This window comes from Lontra canadensis, unplaced genomic scaffold (assembly GCF_010015895.1).
Source record: "Lontra canadensis isolate GAN:19392208 unplaced genomic scaffold, GSC_riverotter_1.0 scaffold153, whole genome shotgun sequence".
NCBI classification, from domain to species: domain Eukaryota; kingdom Metazoa; phylum Chordata; class Mammalia; order Carnivora; family Mustelidae; genus Lontra; species Lontra canadensis.
The window spans coordinates 1,305,604-1,329,357 of NW_022631147.1; the positions used below are offsets into that span (position 1 = coordinate 1,305,604).

The following is a 23,754-nucleotide window of genomic DNA, read 5'->3' on the forward strand; positions in this document are numbered from 1 at the left end:
CTGTGGGGTTTCAGAAAAGTTTCTCAGGCTCTCTGGGCCTCAGAGGTTTAGACGAGATGATCTCCCTGCTTCAGTTCATTAACTCCGTGAGTACAGATTTCCCTGGGAGAGGAAATTGTTCCCATCTTCTAGAGATTTCCATCCTTTTTCCCTTCCTTATCTTGTCGGGCTCCATGGACGAGGCCAAAAACAGGGCAGTGCTGGGGAAGATGGGGTCCAAAGACCATGAACTGGCCTTCCCTTGAAGCTTCCCCCTTCTGGTCCTCAGCTGTAGGTTCAGGGTGGAGGGACCAGTATCATATTAACTCCTCTTTCCTGGAGAATGGGTTCTGCCCAATATTTTGATAACGAAATCTGGGCCCAAGAGCCTCACGAAGTGCATGGCTGTTAGTGAGTGAAGTTGGCTCGTCCCTCCAGATCCCAGCACACTCCAATGGAAGTCAAGAGCACCTAGAACATAAGGCTTGGCCCCTGAAGGTGGGGCCTCCACAGACTGAAGAGGGTTGGAGGAAAGATGGTGGCCCTGCCCTGAAGGACAGGACATAGGCTGCCACGCTCTTGAGCGTCCAGAGCGCCTAGCCGTCATCAGGTTCCGTGGAAGGTGTCAGGAAATAAAGTAGGATAAAAGAATAACCACTCCCAACTTCAGATTAAAAGATCAAAAGTAAATCTCCGAATTTCAAAGGAAAATCTTGATGTCAAGTCTGCCTCAATTCTGTCTCACCTCTCCTGCCCCCCAGCTTGAGCCCCCCCCCCCCCCGGGGCGGGGGCAGCATGGAAACCACGAGAGAAGGGGTGTCGGGGGTACTGCCTGTCCCGACCGGAGCAGACCCTGCCCTGTAGAAACAACCCCAAGCACACATGGGGGAAAATGAAGTCCAACGCCATCTAAATAAATACAAGAAGAAGAAAAAAAGTTTTTAGAAATCTGTGTTTACTCTGGCACGCGACTGGCCTCCACTACTTTTGACATATTAGGAAAAATTTTGGCGGGGACCCATTAGAAGCACTTAAAAAGGCATATGTTTCTTTTCAGAATACAAGGGGCTTGGAATGTATTGTTAAAACAAAATTCTTAGGAATCTTTGATTCATTTAAAAATATATGTATATGTATGTTTGTTTCACTTGTGCTTTCCGCAGCATTGACTTCCTTAACTCTCTTCCTCAGACCATTTGAAATAATTATTTTACTGACTATTTTTGCCAATTGTGTGGCCTTAGCGATCTATATTCCCTTTCCAGAAGACGACTCCAACGCCACCAATTCCAACCTGGTAAGTCGACCATCCCGTCTCTCTCTGCTTTTCTCCCTCGGTGGAGGACCGAGCTCGGATCACACAGATTCCAGGTGGAATGTGGGGATAAGTGAGATGTGCGTGCGACACGTGCAGGGGTGCTGCCAACCTCAGAGCTCAAGTGCTGTTGCTGTCTATTCAGATCAGCACCTGTCTTATCACAGCCTGTTTTCAGGAAAAATATTTCAATTAGGTGGTGGTGAGCTGTGTGTGTGTGTGTGTGTGTGCGTGTCCGTGTCTGTGTGTCGAAGGCTACAAAATGTGCTGCCTAAGTTGCACGTGCAGGTGTTTGCAGGAGCAAGCTTTTATTCTTGGATCATTTTTGTATTTATTTTGAGCGATGGTGTCCCGTTGGTAGGGTTTGCTCAGGTGATCTGTAGTATCACTGCGCAAGAAGCAATTTCTAGGAAGCTTTCAGGAAAGTTTCCTATTGCAGCCAAGATGCATTATTTAGTTGACGAGGTTTTATTTTCTTGGGAAAGACAGCTTTCCATTTGGATTGTTGGGAATCCAATGCTGCTGGCAGTTCGGGGTTAGAATTTGTCCATGGAAAAAGCGTGGAGTGTGTTTACTTTTGGCCGAGCGTGAAGTCATTACAGAGGCCTTTGCTCCGTCTGGGCATGGGAGGAAAAGAGCTCTGGAATGCAGCTGGCAAAATTGGGGCAGTCTGGGATGCCTCTGCCACAAGCCATAGGAAAAGCCTGTCTCTCTTGCCCTCTCCTGCAGACACCATAACTTTTCCTGTGATTCCCACCAAATGCATCTTTCCCCATCATCAGCACCTTCCTCTAATTAGTGAGATGGGACTGTCTGATGAGATCATTCTGAAAAGAAGCAGAAGGGTTACCAAATTCTCCTTTCCCTTGTTGCTGGCTGTGGATGGCATCACGGCTGGCGTTCTTCTGTTTCTTAACCTTCGACATTTTTCTTTAGTCCCCTCAGCATCTGAATCGGAGGCACATTTTCAACTCCTCTGCTGCATTCCCCAGTCAGTTAGGCCTGGCTCCACACCAAGTAAGGTAATGTGGCTCGGCTGGGGCGGCGTGTCAGGGACAGATTCCAGAGCTTGCCCCAGAGCTCCAAGGGATGACACGGCCAGAGTCAGCAGGCGGAGCCCTTGCTGCCGTCCTCACAGCCTTCTGAGGCATGACCTTGTCTCTTAACAGGCAAGAAATCTTTCCTGTATCAGAATAAGTACAAGCAAAAGTGTCTCCCGAATGGCCCTTCAAGGAGGAGCACCTTCCATGGGCTGTCCTTCTCTGCATGTCCACCCCCCTCTCCCAGCCTCCCGAAACCCCCACAGCTTCGCACTTAATCTGCAACTTAAAAAAAAAAAAAAAGACTCTGTGTCTTCTTCTGAAGATGGTGAGGCTTTGGGTGGACTCCAGGCAACAGCAGTGGGGAAGGTGGACAGAGAGTTTTAGGGGGTTTGCCTTTAGTCCCTGCCTCAGCCCCTCTGGCCCAGCTCCCTGGGGGATTAGCAGCAGTGGGGGGTAGGGGAGGCGCTGCTCAGAGAGGGCAGCCTGCACTGGCTGCATGTGGGGCTGGGAAGCTCGCACTTGGTGGGGGCCGCCGGGCTGGGGAGACCATAAGGGGCTGTGTTAGACCTACTCCAGAGCTAGGGAGGAGGTTGCCGGGTACAGAGACTGTTGGAGGGACAGTGGATTTTTAAAATCCCACTGCAGAGTGATGGAGGTGTTCTGAAGCTGGGTGCGCAGCTGTGTGACTGCACTAAAAATCCTGGCATCATACACTTAACAAGGGGTGACTTTTATGGTATGTCAATTATACTTCCCTAAAGCTGTATTTTAAAAAAAGAGTAACACCGGCATGAAAACCAGGACCTCACAAGACTTCCCAGTCAGTGGCTTGTTGCTCTTTTCTTCCTTACAAATGAGGGGGGAGGTTACATAGGTGGAGGGAGAGAGGGGATGGGGACAGCTAGCGAACTTTGTTGTGAAGTTACTAGGAATTTGGGGTGTGTGGAACAGAGGGTGCAAGATTGGAAAGGGGCTTCTCATTGCTAGAGTAGTTCCTTGTTCTTTCAAGTCACAGCTTGGCCAGTGACTTACTAAGGGAAGGAAGCGTGTTCATGTTTCCTTTATCCCCAGTCCAAACACACACAGACACCCAGACACACATGAGGGCACAGGAGCGTACAGACACACACGAACACACACACACACACGGATACACGTGCAGACATGCACGCACAGACACATATATACAGAGAGACACAGACATACATACACAGACACATTAACACATATAGACACACACATACATAGACACATGCAGACACACACGTAGAAATACACACACAGACACATGTACACAGAGAAACACACACATGCAGATACATACATAGAAATAGATAACAGACACACACACAGAAACAGACACGCACACAGACATGTATACACACAGACACACATAGACACAGACACAGACAGACATAGACACACACAGACACACAAACATACACATATGCACAGATACACAGAAACACATACATACATACGTAGACATACACGGACATACACACGGACACACACAAAGACATAGGCACATGCTTCCCTAATTCTGCTCTATCCGAGCTTCCTTTAATATATATGTAATTTAAAAATTTTAATCTTGACATGTTTTTTCAGGAAGAGTATGCATTTGCTACTTAGGCCAGTTTGTTTTTGCTCTCTTCAGCTCCGTGCTCTCTGTGTTCTGTCCCCATCTCTAGGAAGTAAAAGATATGGATCTCAGTTGGCAAACTCAGGAGGGAAAGAAATGCAACTTGTTTTTGCTTTTCTCTCACTGACCATTCTGCCTGATTTGTGACTCCTGTTGCCTGCGGCCATAAACCTCACCTCTGTAAGGTCAGGGCTCTCAGCCCCTTTCCGGGAGTTGTAGCTCAGGGCCACTGCGTTGTGGAGCCAAGGGGACGTGCTGTTCTTGGTGTGGCTGAGCCACACTATTGAAGTGGCCTTGTCCCTCCTGGAGGGGCCTTGGTCTTTGGTCCATGCAGGCAGTGGGCTTTCTTGTTCCCAACATGGGGTCTCTTGATCTGTAGCTCCAGACCTCTCCTGGCCATTGCTGGGGCTGTGAGAATGGAGACATGGTGAAGATTTCACGGGCCCCCTTTCAAGGACATATCCCAGGGTCTCACTCGTTTTTGTTTCCTGGCTGATGCTCCCAGGTTCGCCAACTTGGGATCTTTGTTTGGGCAAGGTGGCACAGCAGAAGCCCCTAGTGGTCGTGCAGACTGTCCTCAGTGCCCTGGCTTACACTCCTTGGACTCTGAAGCCATGTGTGACTCCTGTTCTCTGCATCCCACTGCATCATACCTTCCCTGGGACCCTGAAGGCCACTGACCTGGTGGCCAAGGGGCATTAGAAAACCCCTGAAACAACCAATGAAGCCAAACCCACATTGGCTTATAGGCCAGGCTATCATTCTGCTCCCTGGATGTAGCCAATATGAACCTTGTGATTTGGGCCTTCCTCTTCCCCCTTCTCCCTGCAGCATCTCATGTTGTGAGATGCCCTCTGTAGAACTCTTTGCCTTTTGGCTCTGGGACAGAGTTACTATTAAGTCCCCTTCTATCTCTTCCCACTTTCTCCCTGCTTCTTCTAGTTTCTAGTCTTGTTTCTATGGGAACTTTGACCAGGTCGCTGTCCTGGTCGTCTTATTTTCTCTTTTTGTGGTCTCCCCTTGGTGAGCTCAGCTACTTCCACAATTTCATGTTCCCTTTCTAGTTAAGTTGTTCCTAGACTTAGGTGTCCAGCTCTGAGCTCTTCCCTAAGACCCGGACTAGTGTTTCCTGCATTAGAGGGGCCCATGGACCAGTGCAGTAACTCCTGAGACCGCCCTGATTGATATAACCACTTGGATAACCTCAACAGAAAGATGCCGGTGTGTGGGTAGATCTGATTCAGATTTAGTAGTTCTGGGGCATGGCCTGGGAATATGCATTTGAAAAATTCCTACTGGGCTGGAGTTAAGGGGCTAAGGATTAGTCAGGTTTGGGAACTACTGGGTTTTTGGATAGTGCTAAATTTTTTGTTGGGCTGATGTGGTTCCATGCCTTGGTCTTACCACTTTGTCTCTTAATCTGGATCTTCATGTGGAGTTATTTTGTCTTCTTGAAGCTCCTATCCCTAGCCTGGTAGATGGAAGTCACGCTCCCGCCCGGGGTTCTGGGGCAGAGAAGGGCCAGCAGCCGGCAGGAAACGCCCAGGGCGGTCCTGGCCCATAGTGATATGTGCCAGGATGTCCTGCAGACCCCTCAGACAGGCAAGTCCACGTAGGACTCAACTTCCCTCTCTTCACACAACCGGACTCCAAAAAAGAATGTAAAAGAAACCATGCATGAACATTGCTTCTGACCTTTGCCTTTAGCCTAGTCACTGGTTCTGTCAACCTTGATGTCATACATAGTCACCTTGAACACCTTCTGTTCCTCACCATGCTCATCGAGCAGATTCAGATAGGGCCATCACATTTAGCTTCCTTTCTAGTTCCAAAGTCATTTGTGTGAACTTTCTGGGCCTTCGCTTCTTTGTCTGTAAAATGGGAATATCTACCTCATAAGTTGCTGTGAGAATTAATGAGGTAAGATGTTTAAGGCTCTTAGAAGAGTGCCATGAGGAGAGCTCCGTGTGGGGGGTGGTGTTGTTGTTACCATCCTGCCATGGACAGCATCCCCCCCAGGCCATTATGGCCCTTTGCCTGGACTCTTGCAGTCACTGCTTGCCTTGTATTCTGCCTCTGGTATCTCCTTCCATGGGTCCATCTTGTGCTCCTTCAGTCATTTGACAAACATGCATGCCAAGAGCCAGGCACGGTGTTTGGGATATTTCAAGAAGCAGACAGGAAAGATAAACATACAGATGTTTGCAAATAATGAAATGTCTTATAAGGGGTCAGGGTGTCAGGGAGGAAGCATGGATTCATTTAGCTTTTGGGAAGGGGATAAGGGAAGGCTTCACATGGGAGGTCATATTTAAGTTGCATCTCCCAATAAGAGGGGATTTCCAGGCCGAAAGAGTCATTTTGGTACACATGTGCAAGGGCCCTGGGGTTGTGTCCTTTATGACTAGAGTTTCAAGTGAATGAGAAGAGAACAGCCAGGTGCTGGGGGGCTTCCTGGACCTGCCAGCAGTTGAACTTAACTGCAGGTGATGAGAAGTTCCTGAAGATCTTCAGAGCAGGAGAGGGCTGGGTCTGGGAGTATATGTGGGAAAGGGTGCTTTTGCAACATAATGAAGCTGGCTTGGATGGAGGTCTCACTGTTTGTGAAGAAGAAAAGAAACTGCAGAAGTCTGGGTAATTATGACAGGGATAGAGAGGAGGGTGGTGGATTTAGGAGGTAACCTTCCCTGGACCTGTGACCAGTTGGATATTGCAGAAGAAGCAGAGAGAGCTGACTCTGAGGATGTGATTGCCCTTAGCCAGGAGGATGTCAGGAGAAAGGTCACATTTAAGGGGAAAACACTGAGGGGTACAATTTGAGCTGTGTTATCGAGGAGCATGCAGATGGAGGTGTCCAACAGGCAGCAGATACGGGTTAGGGGCTCAGGAGATGGTTGGTGCTGCAGAGGGAGGAGTGAGAAGACAGAAGGAAAAGCCACAGGCCCAGCTTGGAGCACTGGCAGGGTGGACAGCAAGAGGAACTGGTGTCCCAGGCTGTGGCCGCCCAGTGGACAGAGTGAAAGGAGCCATGGAGGACATGACAAAGTTTTGGCCTGAGAGGTTAGGAGGGAAACCTGAGGGAGTAGAGCCTTAGCAGCAAAGGTCAGAGGGTTCACAAATGTAAAAAAGAGACCCGTTACTAGCTCAGGCTTGTCTCTGTGGCAGCCCTGGGGGTCCCAGGTGAAATGACCTGCTTGAGGGGGGCTCAGGACCCAGTGCAGGAGGAAGGGATGTAGGTCTGCATCTTTAGTCTCACCGAGGCCCTAAGAGAGTAGACGCGTAACCCCTGTTTGCTGAGTGTCAGTGTCATGCCAGAAAGTGGTCCCCAATCACTTAGGTACCCCTAAATAAAAGCGCGAGAATTCTCCCATTACTTTCATGTCACAGTGCCATCATTTAACTAAGGAAGTGCTGTTTCAGAGTCCTGCTCTCAGAAACTGCAGAGGAGGGACAATGGCGACAGCAGTGGTGGTCAGATCTTGGGGGGTAAGGATCACATGGAGAGCTGCTCAGAAAGTACACTCCCAGGCCCTGCACCCGGAGCCCCCCCCATTCTGTGTCTGGAGAGGGTCCTGGGGATCCCATTGGCAAGCAGCGGCCCTGGTGACCAACGCAGGCCGGGGACTGGGGACTGCTCTCCGAGGACAGTGACTCTGATCTCATCATCGTAGAGTGGACCCTCCTTCGGCTTGCCCGCCCCAGTCTGCCACTGCCTACCCACAGCTCTCTCTGGGCCACGTCGGCTGCCGAGAGGTTTCCCACTCTGTTGGGCTCAGAACAGACTGTTTAACGAAGCGCGCTCGCGCTGTCACAGAATTAGCCGAGAGTCTTCTTCTCACACACACTGGCAAGCCCACACCTGCCCCTGCTCCTGCTGTGCCTTCCCTTGCAAATTTGTCAGCTTCCATACATTCTCCGTCACCCTCTCCTTTCTTCTGCCTCCTTAATATAACCCCCATTTATTTTTCTAGCGCTTGGCTTTCTTCTCCTTCTGAGACATGAAAAGTATGTCGGGATCGGATTTTTTTTTTTTTTTTTTTGGCTCTTTCTCTCATTACTTAAAGAAAAGTCTGTTCTGTGCTCCACCTCACTTACACTTCTGCACCCAAATCCATCATCTTTGTTATCTTTCCTCATGTTAGCGAAGCATCATGAAACCAAGATGGCCCATGACACGACATTTCTCTATGTATTATTCACAGTCTTGTCTCTGGCGGTGCCACCTGCCATGCAGCTCGTCATTTATACCCTGTCCCACCAATAGCCGTTACCCAGGAGGTGCGGGGTACGTAGGCTGTCTGTCGAACCCCCTCTGAGCTCGGGCTGAACACATTGCACGTGGGAAACTCCCAGGTCTCTCAAACTCTGAAGTCCACAAAGGCTTGGCTTGGGTTGAAATAGTAAGAGAATATATTTGGCATTTGACCTTGTGCAAAGAACAGTGCTGTGTACTTTCTGGAGCAAGAGCCAGGCTCTCGGCTGAGGCAGAGAGGCCAGAAAAGGACTTGTTTTGGGGCTGGGCTTGCTTGCATCTCCGCGAGGGAGTGGAGAGAGCTCAGGGGGATGGGTTGCTCAGAGGCTCTTGAGTTATGTCAGGAAGAGGGTTGGGATGTCAGATTTTCCCATTTCCTGCCATAAAGTTGGGCAGCAATGAGAGTTGGCATACCTAGGCTGGCCATGAGGGTTAAATGAATTAAAGTATGAGAAATGCTTAGCACGGTGCCTGCCACGGCAAATGTGTGTTGTCCTTTAGAACCAGAGGCCGAAAGCTGTCCCCTCCAGCTGGTTCCTTGGGGTAAGTCAGGATTGGTGGCACTCGGGCTTGCTTTTACACCAGAAGGGTAAGAGAGGACACCAAAAGGCCCTGTTTCTAGCAACTCTCATGTGGCAAGATTGACACGTGTCTGCGCATGCCTCACCCTCACCGTCAGACTGCACGGGGAGCAAAGCAGAAACGCATTTATGGGGGAGAAAAATGAGCCCAGAAGGGACAGCCCTGGGTGGCCTGTAGGGGTCTTCGTCCCTCACACCCACAGGTGTTTTGTGCCTGGAACAAGCCTGTGTCCGTCCCTTCCAGGTCACAGATCAGGGAGCCAAAGTGGGCCAGAGCACTGTAAATCTGAGCTTCCCCCATCCCCAAGCTGGAGGGGGTGAAGACACTCCGCAGTGTAGTTTAGGCCACTCCACGTCCTGGGATGAGTCCGGGACCTGCCCACCAGGCGTGAAGAGACCCCCGTCAGAGCTTCTATCTGAGCAGTGAATAAAAATGCCTGTTGGGAGGCTCCTCCTCTCCCTGCAGTGAGTTGTGATTTCTTTTATGATCAGGCTTGTCTTATCTTTGTGGGCTTTCATGCATCAACAAAACGTGATTTACCATTGCTACCTCATACGTGTCCTCCTCATGCCTCAGATGCACACCCTCGGCAGTAATACTGGGGCTGTAAGGTGCGCTCATAGCTGATCACAGGTAGCAAGCTGCGGCATCATCTGCGAATCTTCTCTGTGCCATGTGGTGGTGGCGGGGAGCGGGCCTGGAGGGGGGCAGGCAGCAGCGCCGAGGCGGTCTTTATGCATTTATTTATTTGTTTTTTCTAAGTAGCAATTTTTACAGAAAGTGCATACATTCTGCAGAATGAAGCATACAGATGATCACGACTGAATACTTCTTGCGTGAATGAATAAACACAGACTGGTGTTTGAGGATACACGGGAGCAGAGATTCTTCTTTTATTAAACATTAGCTCCTGTTCCTTGTAACATTTCCCTGTGTTCAACCAACGTAGACCACTTACGCTCTTAATCTGCGCCTTAAAAAAAGATAAGATGCCGGATTAAGGTAAACTTTGGCAGAGATTTTATAGATGAGAGAATTAGCAGGACGCTGTTTTTCAGACCTGCGTGAGGTTCCCCGTCGGAGGTTCCGTCCGACTGAGCTGGGCTGAGGGGACCTGGGCATAGGATAGCCAGGGCACTGAGCTAGGAAGGGAGACAGGAATGGTGTGGCCTTAGGTCGGTCACTTAACCTTCTGTTTGTGTCTCTGCCACCCCGAGGGAGTAATCAGTCCTGCTTTGTCATAGTAATTGCCTTTATGCAGTGACCAGCAGGTGCCAGTGCTTTGCAAACACTCTTCCTAATCCCCACAGCAATAAATTACAATATCTATTTACTTCTTTCCTTGGGGGTGGAGAATTCATCCCTTTTGTTTGCTGCTCTATCCCCAGGGCCTTGAGTGGTAACTGGTGCATGTCAGGCTCTTGATAAATATTGGGGGAGTGAATGAATGGCCCTGCCAGGGTTTATCCCTTTGTTTCAGGTGAGGACACTGTGTCTCAGAGAAGTCAAGTGACTTGGTGAGTGAGGGGCAGGGTCTTAATTTGAACTCAGGACCGTTCGGTACCATCGCTTGGGCTCTTTGCTCTGTTCTCTGGAGTGTGTAGAGTTGCCGTGAGCATAGAAGGAGGTAGAAAATGTTTCAAAGATTAAACCTGCTGCAGCAGTATTAACAGGTTAATTAAAAAAAAAAATCCAACAAACTTGGTTCTGTTGGAAAATGAGTTCGGTAAGCCTCAGGCAACCAAAGTTATTAATTTTTTGTTAGACTCCTTGGGGTCTTTAACACGTTAGTAACACTCACTACTTAGTGCTTTGAGTGTATTAATGTATTTATGCATCATAATAACCCTATGAGATGGACACTGTTATTATCCCATTGAACAGATGAGGACACCGAAGGTCAGAGAGTTGAAGTAATTTGCACCCGGAAACGCAGCCGCGAAGTGAAGATGCTGCTTGTAGACAGAGGCAGTTACCCCCAGCACCTTGTTCTCAGCCCTGGGCTCCCTGGGCCTCCCCGGGCCTCCCCGCACCCTCCCACCACAAGACAGCCTGGGGAATGGTCTTCCTTGGAGCACACCATGGGGAACGGAGAATGCTGTGCTCAGGTAAAGCAGTGGCTTGAAGCCCCCCACGCAGGAGACAATCTGCAGAGGCAGGGCCAGAGCTGGGAGCAGGGCAGGACACACTGCAAGGCCAGCACAGCTGGGGAGGGGGGCGGGTAGAGAGGCTGCCTCAGGGGTGTGGCCTTTCCCAGGGGACTGCTGGCTCCCGGTTGAGCCGTGCTTCCTGTCACTGGGGCCTCGGGGCAATTGTTTGACTCAGTGTTTCCTCACTAAATATTTCAGGGGAGAAGGCATTGTCCGCTCTGCGTTCGCCAGCGGATGGGGTGAGAGGAGAGGATGCTTTGAAGTCTAAGTACAGTGACACCTCTTGCTCCATTTTTATCCATCTGCCATCATTTTGGGGGGAATATGTTCCATATGTATTCACACCCAGGGTAATGGAGCCCCTTTCATGTACTGAGCTCCTTTTAATGGAAGTGTATTTGAAGAAAGTCTTTCTAGAATGTAAAATACAGATCCCTGGATCTTTAAAAAAAGAATTCTCAGCATACTCCTTGCTTTTTCTGGGACTGCACAGTCATTGGGAATATCAGTATATAAACTTGTGTAATTCCCGAAAGCTGTCCAGATGGCCCCTGAACAATGTGACCTGAGATGGTCTTTGGGCCCTGTTTTCATACACCATCCTTGTTGGGGTGTCTCCTGCTTCAGGACCGGCACTTTCCATTTGCCGTTTTCCCTCTCCAGGGAGTGTAGGCACTAGATCCCCAAAGCCATCCTATATGGGCAAAGTCGGAGTAAACAGATTCTGACTGATTGAGGCTCCTTTATAGGTAAGGTGCATTAGCTTTAATGTGTGGAATTTAGAAAATTGATTTTGGCTTCTCAGAAGCCTTTTCCCCTCTTTATTCCCATTGTTCCTCCTGACTTCTGTATGATTGAAGTTGTTGGGTTAGTGCCTTCCAGCAAGCAGGGGTGACAGCAGCACCGTCCACACTCAGGGGCTCCCACTCGAAGTACTGCCTCTGTTCGCAGCATGTCTCAGTGTTCACTCGCTTAGTCCTCGCAGTAACTCCAGGAGACCTCTCTTGTTATTATTACAGTCATCTCATTTTCAAGATCAGGGCAGGGAGGCACAGAGGAATGAACTAACCAGCCCCAGGAGTGTGGCCCATCAGCCCGTGCCCTTCGCTGCTGCGCTCCGTGGCTTTCCGAAGGTGTGTAAGGGCTGGGTATTTTTCTAGAATCCGGTCCTTTAATCACTGGAGGCACAACTAGCACACCTGTTACATAGGTGATGATCTGTTGAGGGACAATGGAGGGACCATGGATGCGGGGGATAAGCCCCTCAGGGGCGGTGTTGTGTCTGTCAAAGTCTCCGGGGCAGGGCCCACAGCCCCTAGCCGGTGCCCCTTGGTAAGTGTCGGTGAGGAGGATGCTCGTGTCTACCCACGGATGCCTGAGCACACTTGGCTTTGATGCCTGCATTCTTTCAAAGACCCCTGACTCACGTGAGCTGACATCCTTAGGCAGTTAAGCCTTCAGGTCTTCTAAACAGCTGAGAACCTCAGGTTGGAGTCAGAATCAGCCCGACTTCCTGAGATGAGCTTAAAAACCTGAGTAAGACTTCTTGGGGACGGAGGCATTGGAAGTAGTTTCTGAGAGCCAGGGAGGCCCCACACTGGAGCAAAGAACCCTCCTGCGTTCCTGATCTCTGCAGTCTAGTGGCTGGGCCAGCAGAGTCGGGTGCCGGGGACCTCAGTAGCTCCCGGCTCCAGGTGCCGGCCATATGCCTTTCATGGTGGGGGGGCTTCATGGGATACCGGCCAGCACTCAGGGCCCCACGGGAGATGAGAAAACATTATAAAGCCTCGGCCTAGACCCTGGGGAGTGTGATGGCGGTGAGAGAGCCCTGGGCTTGCAGTCACCGTCCTGGGTTCTAGCTGCAGTTCGGCCAACAGCTAGTGGCACGGCCGCATCCCTCTCTTTCCCCAGCCTTCAGACACAGTCATAGCAGGTCTCAAGTGAGAGGATGCATGTAAATGCTCCGAACATGCAAGGTGCCGCATGGACGTCGCTGCGTTCTCACGGTTAATGGTTATCAAAACGAGACAGAGAGATTTGGTCTCTGACCTGTGTACTCCTTGTTTTTCTGGCATGTTCCCCTGTGAACCATCTCTTTTAGCCTCCTCTCAAGATAACTTAGAGATGCAAACGAACTAAAAGCCAAGTTCCAAATTTAGTTCCTGACCTTTCCAAGATGGATGGTGAGTGGTGTGGCCATAACCTGCTTGCTGCCAGCAGTGCGGCTGGGCCGCTGGAGCCTGGGAAAGCCAGGCGAGGGGACAGCCGTCCGATTCCTGACTGGGCCTGGGACCCACAATGACCAGGCACAGGGAGCCCCTTGCAGGGGAGCTCGTGGTGTGCTCGTCTTATTTGCTTCTTGGGGACTCATTCAGCTTGGGCACAGCTGAACCTAGGGGATGAGTCGTTCCTTAGCCCTGTCCCACAACTCGTAAAGCCATCCTCACGTACAGAGCAGAAGACACCTGAAAACAGGGGAGTTTGTCTCTTTGTGCTCTAGGACATATGGTCACGTGCCCTGGGAAGGGCTCGCTCTCTGGCGCCTTTGAGTCCTCAGGACCAGTGTCAGACCTTGAGAATAGGAAGGATGCCCAGAAGGGGACTTCGTGAACTGAATCAGGTCTTCTGGAGACTGGAGCACAGGGCCGTGGGACTGGTGGCAAGGTTGGAGAGCGCAGGCCTTGGAAGAGCCGGTGCTTGCGGATTGATGTGTGGGCTGGAGGCAGGCAGCAGGAGACCTGGGCTGTGTTCATGGTTCAGAATGCAGCTGAATTTGAATTGTGGCAGTTGGACAGGGTTGGGGGAAATACAGGCAGAAGGAGGCTCGGGGCGGGGGGCGGGGGGGAACAGGGACATGCGTGGTCTTGGTCTGCAGGATGCTACCGGCCCAACTTGCTAGCCTACTTGGTGGCTGAATTCTGAGATGACCCCAGGGGCCCCACACCCTTGCACCATCAGTCCTCTCCTCTTGGTTGTGGGGCTGTCCTGTGAAGAGGATAGGACAGCACTATGGGACATGCTGTCCCGCACAGTGGCTTTGAGAAAGGGCAAAAGTGGAAGGACACAGGTCTGATCTAGTCAGGTGACTCTTCAAAAGGGATGGGGTCCTTCTTGGTGCAAAGATTGAGAGCACAGGGGGAATTGATGTGTGAGATACTCTCTTTTGCTGGTTTTCGAGAAAGAAGGGCCTTATAGCAAGGATCTGAGCATGACCTCCAGGAGCTGAGAGCGACCTGGGCCGACAACTCTGCTACCAATGTGATGGAGCTTGAGCGAGGACTTCCCTGTCATTCACTGCCCCGATTTCATCCTGAGCAGACAACCCTGCCCCTCTGTATCCAACTACAGCACAGTGAGGTAGCGAATGGGTTTTGCTTCAGGCAACTGAGTTCGTGGTCATTTGTCCTGCGGCAATGGAAACCTTCACTTTTTTCCCCCACACTTACACCCCAGCACCGCTGCGCTTGCCCAGGTCTCTCTGTCCCTTCGCTGAGGAGCTTTCGCTCACTGCTGTTTCTGGAAACTCTGCTGCCTCCACTTTGCCTGGCTAAAGGCACCTGGCCCTGGGTGTCTCAGCCCAGATCCTGCTCCCCAGAAGCCTTCTCTCCGGTGGACTGTTGCCTATCCTCAGGCTCCGGGAAGAAGTCACCTCTTGCGGAAAGCTTCCTCTTCCCTTTCATGGCTCTACAGCATTTTCTAGAGACAGTGACCCCCTTCGTGCATGGTTTCGCTTTCGGCGGGCTCAGTTCCCTGCAGTCGCCCGAGGTCACAAGCAGATGACCTGCTTCTGGCATAGCTTCCTGACATAGCTTCCGAAGGGCAGTGGTCGCCCCATGCTGTGTCGTGTTGCCTGTGTCATTCTCCTCCCTGCATGCCATCACGCAAGCAGGCACTCTGTCCTCTCACGTCAGCACGAGAAGGGTGAGTTCAGCCCAGTAAGATACATTGAGGGAGAGAGACCACACTCACTAACTTACGTTGTTATAATCGTTCCATTTTATTTTTAGTTGTTACTCCCTTATGTGCCTTGTCTGTAAATTAAACTTCATCGTGGGTCTGTCTGTACGTCTGGGTGGAAACACGGTACATGTAGGTTTGGATGCCAGCATGCTTTCAGGCGCCCACTGGGGGTCTTGGGACCCAACCCTGTAGATGGGGCCGGGGGGATGGCGGTGTCTCTTACCTAAGCACTGCTGTTCTCCCGTGTGTTCGTATGTGGATCTCACGGTGTTCGGCATGCAGGGCTGCTATAACAAATTACCACAGATTTGGTGGCTCTAATTATTTTTTCTTCTCACAGTTCAGGAGGCCAGATGCCCGTGACCCAGGTGTCAGCAGCGTGGGTTCCCCCCGGGCCCTCAGAGGGAGAGCCTGAGGCGTGCCTCTGCCCTGGCTCCTGGTGTGGCTCCTCGTGCTCGTGTTGGCTGGCTTCTGGACATCTCACTCCAGTCCCCATCTTCACCTTCCCATGGCCTTCTCCTCTGGGTATCTGTCTCTCTGTGTCCAGATTTCCCTCCTCTTACAAGGGTACCAGTCATTGGATTAACATCCATCCCACCCCCAATCCAGTGTAACTAGATTCTGTCTGCAAAGACTATTTCCAAATAGAATCACCTTCACAGGGACCAGGGGACACAGTGCAGCCTGCAGCACACACTCACAGGAGGCTGCACGTGAACTGCGATCATGTCTGTATGGTCCCAGCACGATGCCTGGATCCTGCAGGAGCTTCGTGTGTATCTGCTGAGTACTTGGCTGGGCTGTTCTAGGCCTTGCTTTGCGGGGAAGGGTGTACCTCGCTGTGGGTGTGAGTGTGGGTGTGGGTGTGGTTCACAGCGTGAACCCCGGGTACCCTTGTTACAGCAGCCCTGCCTGACAGACGGTAGCTCGTCCCTTCTACCTCAACGGTCTGAGATCCTAGCTCTGTCCTACAGCTCAAGACCTGCTCCTCCCCTCCTTCTCTTGCCTCCTTGGCCTACTGATCTCAGATGTGTGCACCCAAGGAAGAGAACATGCAGTCAGAATTGGAGGTCCATGGGTGGGGCAGCCCTGCTGATTCTGCAGGCCCAGTCCTGATGCCTCTTTTGAGCTTCCTGGTTCCAGGAAGTAGGAAGGAGAAGGCCTCCTGTGAGGCCATGGAGAGGAGCCCTGGCTTCCCCTTTAGTTCCCTGAGCACCATGACTGACCAGGGAAGGCCTGGGCTGGTCTTCCTCCCCTTCCCTGGCACTCAGAGCCATGTGAAGCAGGTCTGGCTATGGCCTGAGTGGCTACTTGTCTTTGCCGGGTTCAGTCCAAACAGTGGAAGAAGCTCGTGGTGGACACACAGCAACTCAATCAGCTTCTTCCACACCCTTCCAAGTGGTGTCCCTCCGTCTCTGCTTTTGTGGTGGGGGGTCATTGTATTTCCAGCAGAAGACCCATTCGGTAGACAGAGAATCTCTGTCCTGGGATAGGGACAGGCCCCAGGTCACTCTGGGACCAGTCATGGAAGATGGATGATTTGTGGAATGGTCCCAGAAAGCCCCAGCAAGCAGATCCATTTATGGTCCCCAGAAATGTCTTTGGGATTGTAGACAGGGAGCCTCCAGCACTCTCGATTTGGGCTTTCCTCCAAGGGCCATCCTTGAACCATAGAATGGATTCGGTGAGTGTTTGCTGCATCAATAACTGAGTGAGTATGTGAGCGAAAGCATCTGCTTGGGGAAGCGGGTGCTGGCGTGGTGGAATGGGCCTGAAATGGCACCAGCCCAGCGTTATAGACCTTCCTCGGCTCCTCACTAGCTAAGTGACCTTCAGCAAGTGTCTCTGCCTCTTTGACCTCCCCTTGTTCACTTTTCACTCCATTCAGTGAATGTCTCGAGTGTCTGCTGTGTACCAGCGAGGAGCTAGAAATACAGAAAGTATAGACGGATAAGGCCTCTGCCCTCCGGGAGCTTCTGTTCTGTGCTGCCAGTCAGTAAATAAACAAGGCAGATTAATAAACAAGATCATTTCGTAGCATTATCCTTACCATGGAGAAGAAAGGAGAAGAGGCTCTGGTGGGTGAGAGGCAGGGAAGGTCTCTGCGAGGCGGGCTCCCTGAGCTGCGAGAGGGGTTGGTGGATGGAAGGATTGCTGAAGGCCTGTGGGCGGGGCCTGCAGGTGGAGCTGGTGCCGGCCAAGGACCCCCAGGTGTGTGTGGAGCACAGTGAGGCAGATGAGCATGGATGCCAGATGAGTCAGAGGGACAGAAGGGAGCGGCATCACCTTGGCCCTGCCGAGGGTGCTGTTCTAAGTGTGGGGTTGGCAGGTTCTGTTTGCTTGCAAAGGCCTGCAAAGGAGCAGGAAGCATCCAGAAGGGTGTTAGGAGGTCAACAGAGGAAGGTGAGGGCTTCTGCATCGACTTGGGCATTCCAAGGATGTGTATGTGGCCAGTGGGCCTGTGTAGATCTCACCAAGAGAAGGGAAAGGCGGGAGGCACAGAAACAAGTCAGCAGCTCCTGTCAGAATGCATCAGGGACATGGAGGCCAGGCCCCTCTGGAGGCAGTTTTCCTGACCATTCTGTACACTGTGGCCTCAGTGATCCAGCCTTTGGTAACCTGGCAACGTCTCTACATCCTGGTTCAGGAGGGGAACTCTTCTGGCCATCCCTTTACCCCTTGGGGGCTGGAGAGGATTTGGAGCCTCCCTGGGGCATGTGGCCTTTGCCTCTTGCTGTCAGAGAAGGGGAGCATGGAGACAGCACTCTGGACAGTTTCAGTTTCTGTCTATTCCATATTCTATTCCATATTCAGTAGTCCGTCTCTCCGGAAGGAGGGTGATGGCAGACTTTTCCTTTGGTGGCAGCCCCAGGGCAGAGGTCGGCTTTGTGTGAGTCCTAATAACCTGGTCCACATGAGATGAACTTGACCAGAAACTGCCCCAGTCTTGGAAGCTTACATAATGTTAGAGGGGCATCTACTCCTTCCCATGATTTGGGGAGTGCTGCCAGGCTGGTGCAAGACTCAGGTACAGGGGAGAGAGCCCTGAGCTGGGGGTGCCTGGACTGGTCCTGGCATAGCCCCCACCTCGCTGTGTGCCCTTGGAGGTGAAACCTGGTGTTGACGAGCGCTTCTGATGCCCTAGCTCTGGGCCATACATGTGTCACCTCATTCAGCCCTTGGGCAGACACCGGAGGGGGAGGTGCTGTTATATCCACGACAGAGAAGCAGATGGGCTAGAAAAGTGGAGGAATCACCTGGGCGATTGCACCCAGAGGCCATGCTCTTGGACTGTCCCCTGCAGCTTTGTGGCCTCTGCTGGCTGAGCTTCCTCTGTAAGATGGGGTGCTGAGATGGTCCCCAAAGTCCCTTGGGGTCTACTGTCCTATGAATTCCTTCCACGAACCTCAATCAAATACGAGCCATCAGCAGCACCAGAGTCCCCATTCCGAAGAGAGGAAACCAGGCATACTCAGTACAGAAAATAATTTTGGGAAATTAATCCCAAAGAGAGCAGATCGATAAAAGACTTTGTACTCCCCCTTGCTCCCTCTCAAATCATATATTTGAGGGGAACTTTAAAGGACTTTGTCGAAAGACTCTCAACATGGGGATTTCCTGGCTCTTGTTGGATTGTGGGAGGGGGTGGGCTTATGCTAGAGGAGATACGTGTCCTAAGTTTTGTCCTGACTATCCTCCCCACGTCCACTCCAACATACAGTAGGTCATGCTATCTGTATGCTGTTAACTTACTTTAAAGTTACCTAAAGATATTTGAGTATAAATTTAAAATCCTTGGTATTAGCTGTATTTAAAGAAAATAGGCATGATAGGCAAGTTAGCTCGTTCGTCCAAACAATTGTTGTTTGAAGTCAGCCCGGCGTGGGCATACCAGAGGCATAGGCATTCCTACAGAAGAACTGAGAATGCAGAACTAAGACCTACGGAGCCATGAGGGGCTAACCTGTAAGATCCCATACGAGTCTTATTCTAATCATATTCCAATATGATCACATTTGAATATGACTAGTAGGAGGCCCAGAAGGATACGATCAGTGTGAACCAGAGTGGTAGGAAGGGTCTCACTGCCAGCGGGGCTCAAGTGATGCCTGGGTGGCCATGGAGGACTTGGCTAGAGCAGTGGTAGCAGCGGAGTTCCAGGTAAGGAAAGTGAGAGATACAATTCCATGCCACCAGTACGATTTTGACATACAAACACGGGGTTCTCAGGGTTCAGTCTAAGAACATTTTGGGGGTGATCTGCATTCATCATTGACTAATACATGCTGAGCGCCTACAAGACACAGCAGTCGTTAAGATACATGGTTCCTGCTCTCCTGGGGTATCATATTATCTAAGGGAGACGGGTACCTACCCACCATCTAATTAAATAACTAATTATTCAATTATAACTGGCCTCTAAAATGTTCATGTTCATATTTGGGTGTGGCTCTATTTGCTTTAAATTCATATTTACTTAAGCTAGTGAAAAAAAACAAAACAAAACCTGAGCTAACGGTCCCTTGATGGCATGGAAAGGATGGCTGTCTTGTAAAGATGATGTTTCTCTTAAGTGGTGATTAAAACAATGTTTTAAGGTGGAATTTTGGAATTGTGGAATTTTTCTTCTGATCGAGGTGGCCCCTAGGTCATAGAACGTGCGACTTGCTGCGTTGAAGGGATGAGGGGGTTGAGGGGGAAATGTCAGTCTCTGTTGTGGAATAGATTGTGACTGCTTGAACTAAGGTCTTCCTTAGGTACAAAGTAGGCATAAGGAGAGGATTCCAGAAGGAAAGAAAACATACCCAGGAGGAAGGAATAGAGCCACATCAGAGCCTGGAGGGTAGCCCTATGAGATTAGTCAACATGAAACTTAATTTGCATGCCAAAAAAAGTTTCTGCTGTTGGAGGGTTGTTTTAACTGTGGGAAGATGCCTGACCCTTTCGGTGCCATCTGTCAACATATCAGGACGATTTGAAATTCTGGGTTGTCCAAGTCATTTTTTTCTCCCTGTAGCCAGCCATTTCTAGTAAAGCTTGTGGATTTTTTGTTTAAAAAAAAAAAAAAAAGTGGGTGCCTGTGTGGCTTAGTCATTAAGCATCTACCTTTGGCTCAGATTATGATCTCAGGGTCCTGGAATGGAGCCCCACATCAGGCTTCCTGCTCAGCGGGGAGTCTGCTTCTCCCTTTGCCTCTCTCCTCCACACATCACTCCTGCTCATGCTGTCACTTTCTCAAATAAACAAACAAAAATCTTAAAAAACAAAACAAAACGCATTTTACCCTTTTGGAATCAGGAAGGTTTCCTGCCTGAATAATTTCTTTTTCTTTTCCTTTTCTCCAATGTAGTATTCTTAGGTTTGGCCTTTTGGAACTAAATAATAAAACCTTTTGTTTACTCTGTGGGCCTTTGCTTATGTTAGAGCTGTTTTATCTCAGACATTTGTAATTCTATAAATTGAAATCGGCTTTTCTTAAACTTGTGGATGTTTTAGATTTGAAATCTACTCTTGGTTATATTTATAGTGACAATGCACCTCTTGTAGGCTTATTCATTTGTTGATTTATTTCTTCATCCTTCACTCATTCCGCTACCATTTATAAACTTGCTTATTATGCACCAAGCCTGGGCAAGGGGCATTCAATTATAGAAAACGTTGTGGGGAAACACTAGGTTAATCTCTATTACGGTAAATGTCAAGTGTTACCAAGTGTGGGATTTGGTGGAAGGGGTGGATTTTCCTGGCGTTGGTCTTTCTTGCCTGAATTCTGATTGTTGTCTGGAGCCCAGCAATCGCGTGTCTGGAGGGACCCTGCAAGAGAGAGGAAAATGCTGACTGACCTGGACTAGAATGCTAGCCTGGCTGTGTGCCCTTGGGCAAGTTGCTTAACCTTTCTGAGCCTTGGTTTCCGTCTATTGCTTAGCGCTAATTATACGTGCTTAACTCACGTTAACTCACAGGCTTTCTGTGAGGAGAATTACCTCATTAGAGATAATGTTCCTAAAAGCTCTTTGAAAATTGTGCAGCATTATTCAAATGGAAAGTATGGTTATTTTTATTATTGCGTGCCTACTAAATCCACACCAGGAGTGGTGACAAAGGGGAGAGGACGTTATTGTCACCACCCTGCTCTGTCACTGTGTTGGGTGTCCTAGGTGTGTTTTGGATGGCAGGGGAAGGGTAGTTGCAAGCAAAGGCCTGAGCATGTTTCCTGCCCTGGGGAAGTTGAGGCCTGAGCCCTTGGATGACAAGAACCAATTAGAAAATCATGGAATAGTTGTTAAGAGAAGGCAGAGAGGGCTTGAGGATCTCTCCCGGTCTTGCGCCAAAGTTCTAGTCACACCCAGGGAAGGCTTCGCTGGGCAGGTGGCCCTCGACTAGGCTGTCATGAGCATCAGAGTCAGAATCACCTTCTTACATTGTTAATGAAGTCAGTATTTATTGAGTAACAGTATGTGACAAGTTGAGGAGTTGGGATGCTTGCATAGAAAGGATAACATAAGACTACGTTCCCCACACTGGGGGCCCAATGAGGGGAATGCCAAGTGCCACAGGAAGCCAGAGGAGAGGGCAGCCCAGGTTTGAGAATGTTGGGAAAGGTGACTGAGCCGCAGAGGCTCCTGACCTTAAAGGAAGGGCAGGATTCAGACTAAAGCAGAACCATCTGGAAGGACGTTCCATGTTTATGCTTATTTGATAGCATTTAATTATCTGTTTTCCCACTGAGCTTGAAGAGATTGCTTTTTACTCTCAATGCATGATTTTGTTCACCTGCCAGAAGAGAAGAGCATCATAAAAGCCAACTCATATAGCTCTCTGCACCATTTCCTCTCTTCTCTATGGAAGGGGTTTTCTGTGATTTGCCTGTGACTTCTCAGGCCCTAAGTAATTCAGGATAAATGTCCGAGGTTAAGAACACTCAAGTAGGGGTGCCTGGGTGGCTCAGTGGGTTAAAGCCTCTGCCTTCGGCTCAGGTCATGATCTCAGGGTCCTGGGATCAAGCCCCCCATTGGGCTCTCTGCTCAGCAGGGAGCCTGCTTCCCTCTCTTTCTCTCTCTGCCTGCCTCTCTGCCTACTTGTGATCTATCTCTCTCTGTCAAATAAATAAAACCTTTAGAGGAAAAAAAAAAAGAACACTCAAGTAGGGGCACCTGGGTGGCTCAGTGGGTTAAAGCCTCTGCCTTCCGCTCAGGTCATGATCCCAGGGTCCTGGGATTGAGGCCCGCATCTGGCTCTCTGCTCTGCAGGGAGCCTGCTTCCTCCTCTCTCTCTCTCTGCCTACCTGCGATCTCTCTCTGTCAAATAAATAAATAAAATCTTTAAAAAAAAAAAAAAAAAAGAACACTCAAGTAGGACTAGGTGTGCCAGAAAGAGGATGGGGGAGGGAAGCCATGAACAGAGAGGGAAGAGGTCAGCTTGAGTCCACCCACTTTTGGGCAAATGAGAGAGAGCAAGAGCAGACAGACGAGTCCCCAGTGAGAAGGCTTCAGTCCCTCAAATGATCAAAGCAAATTCATTTCACTGTAAGCCTGTCTCTGTCCCTTGCTCTGTTCTTATCCCTATCTTTATATCTATAAAATCCAGGGCTTTAAGGATGAGGGACGGCATCAAGGGAAATTAAAATAAATCAGTTATATGGAGTGGCAACCCCCAAAATGTTGAGATTCACTTATCTAGTGTTTCAGAAGCTTCAAAGGAATTGAAGTGTTCAATTTCAATAAATGGGGCCAACCAGATAGAAGGAAAGCTAGGAACAGTATACTGCCGGGGTTGAAGGTGAAGTTAAATTCTACTGTTTCAGAAGGACCAGGCTTCTTTCCAGACAGCTCGATTCGGGACCACGTTCATACAGTGGAAGGTTTATTAACAACTTCCTCAGGGAGCCTTGGGGAGTGAAATGCTAAATATGGGCAGAGCACGCACTTGCCTTTGCTGATGTTGGGGCTTCACTGAAATTACCTGTTATTAAGTCATTTCCAGGGACTTGTTGCTCCTTTATGACAAGTGTTAAGGTAATTTTCATTAATTCAGTTATTGACAGAAAAGGCAGAAAGGGAGCTGGTGGGGAAAGAAAAGATCCAATGAGGCTCCGAATTAAGTGCCTGACGAGGAGCCGGAGAGAGAATGGAGAGAGAGCAGATGTCTTAGGACAATAACATGCAAAAGGGAGTAAGGACAGTACTGTGGCCAGATGGGCAGGAGAGGAAATGCGAATTATGAAGGGAAAGGAGACTTTGTTCTATTTTCCTGAACCTCTTTGGAGACTTCTTTTGGTAATTAAATAGATAGCAGGTTTCCTCCCAGGTGAATCATTTGGAAAAAATCATCCTTTAACACTTGGGTTCCCATGTTCTTGATCACTGTCCTTGGATTATTACCGTCAACTGCGTGGGATCCACTGGGCAGCAACACGCCACCCAGACACCCGGACGGAGTTAGCAGGTCGCTGGGAATGGGTTAGATGCCCCTGAAAAATGATTGTATGTTCACATGTATATACGTACACATACGTACTTATATAAAACCCGTCAGAGCTTTCAAAAATTGTTCAAGGAAGTAGCACTATAAAGTCATAAAGAAATCTCTGAGGGGACCTCACCATAGAGAAAGAGGAGGGCAAAGGCCCAAATGTATCACCCTGCAGCAAACCAATCATCCACGCAACTGCAGAAATCTCTGATAAATCTCTTGTGAAATAAACTCCCTTCTGCCTGACAGTTGTCTTTGGAAACGTTCTCTCTGCCTTTCATATGAAAATATTGCCTTGAAAAGACCTGCCACGGAGATATTGATCCTACTTATGGGCAAGGAGACATCTGAGCTTG

The 23,754-nt window shown here is 49.8% G+C and overlaps 1 protein-coding gene across 45 annotated transcripts in view; it reads left to right on the forward strand.

Moving 5' to 3' along the window:
• CACNA1C (calcium voltage-gated channel subunit alpha1 C) overlaps nt 1-23,754 on the forward strand; it is a 708,196-nt gene that overhangs the window by 148,602 nt on the left and 535,840 nt on the right. For all 45 annotated transcript variants that reach the window (XM_032844463.1, XM_032844462.1, XM_032844471.1 and 42 more), the window contains exon 3: nt 1,171-1,276. In XM_032844463.1, the coding sequence (XP_032700354.1) occupies nt 1,171-1,276 (106 nt within the window). The remainder of the gene's footprint in view (nt 1-1,170; nt 1,277-23,754) is intronic.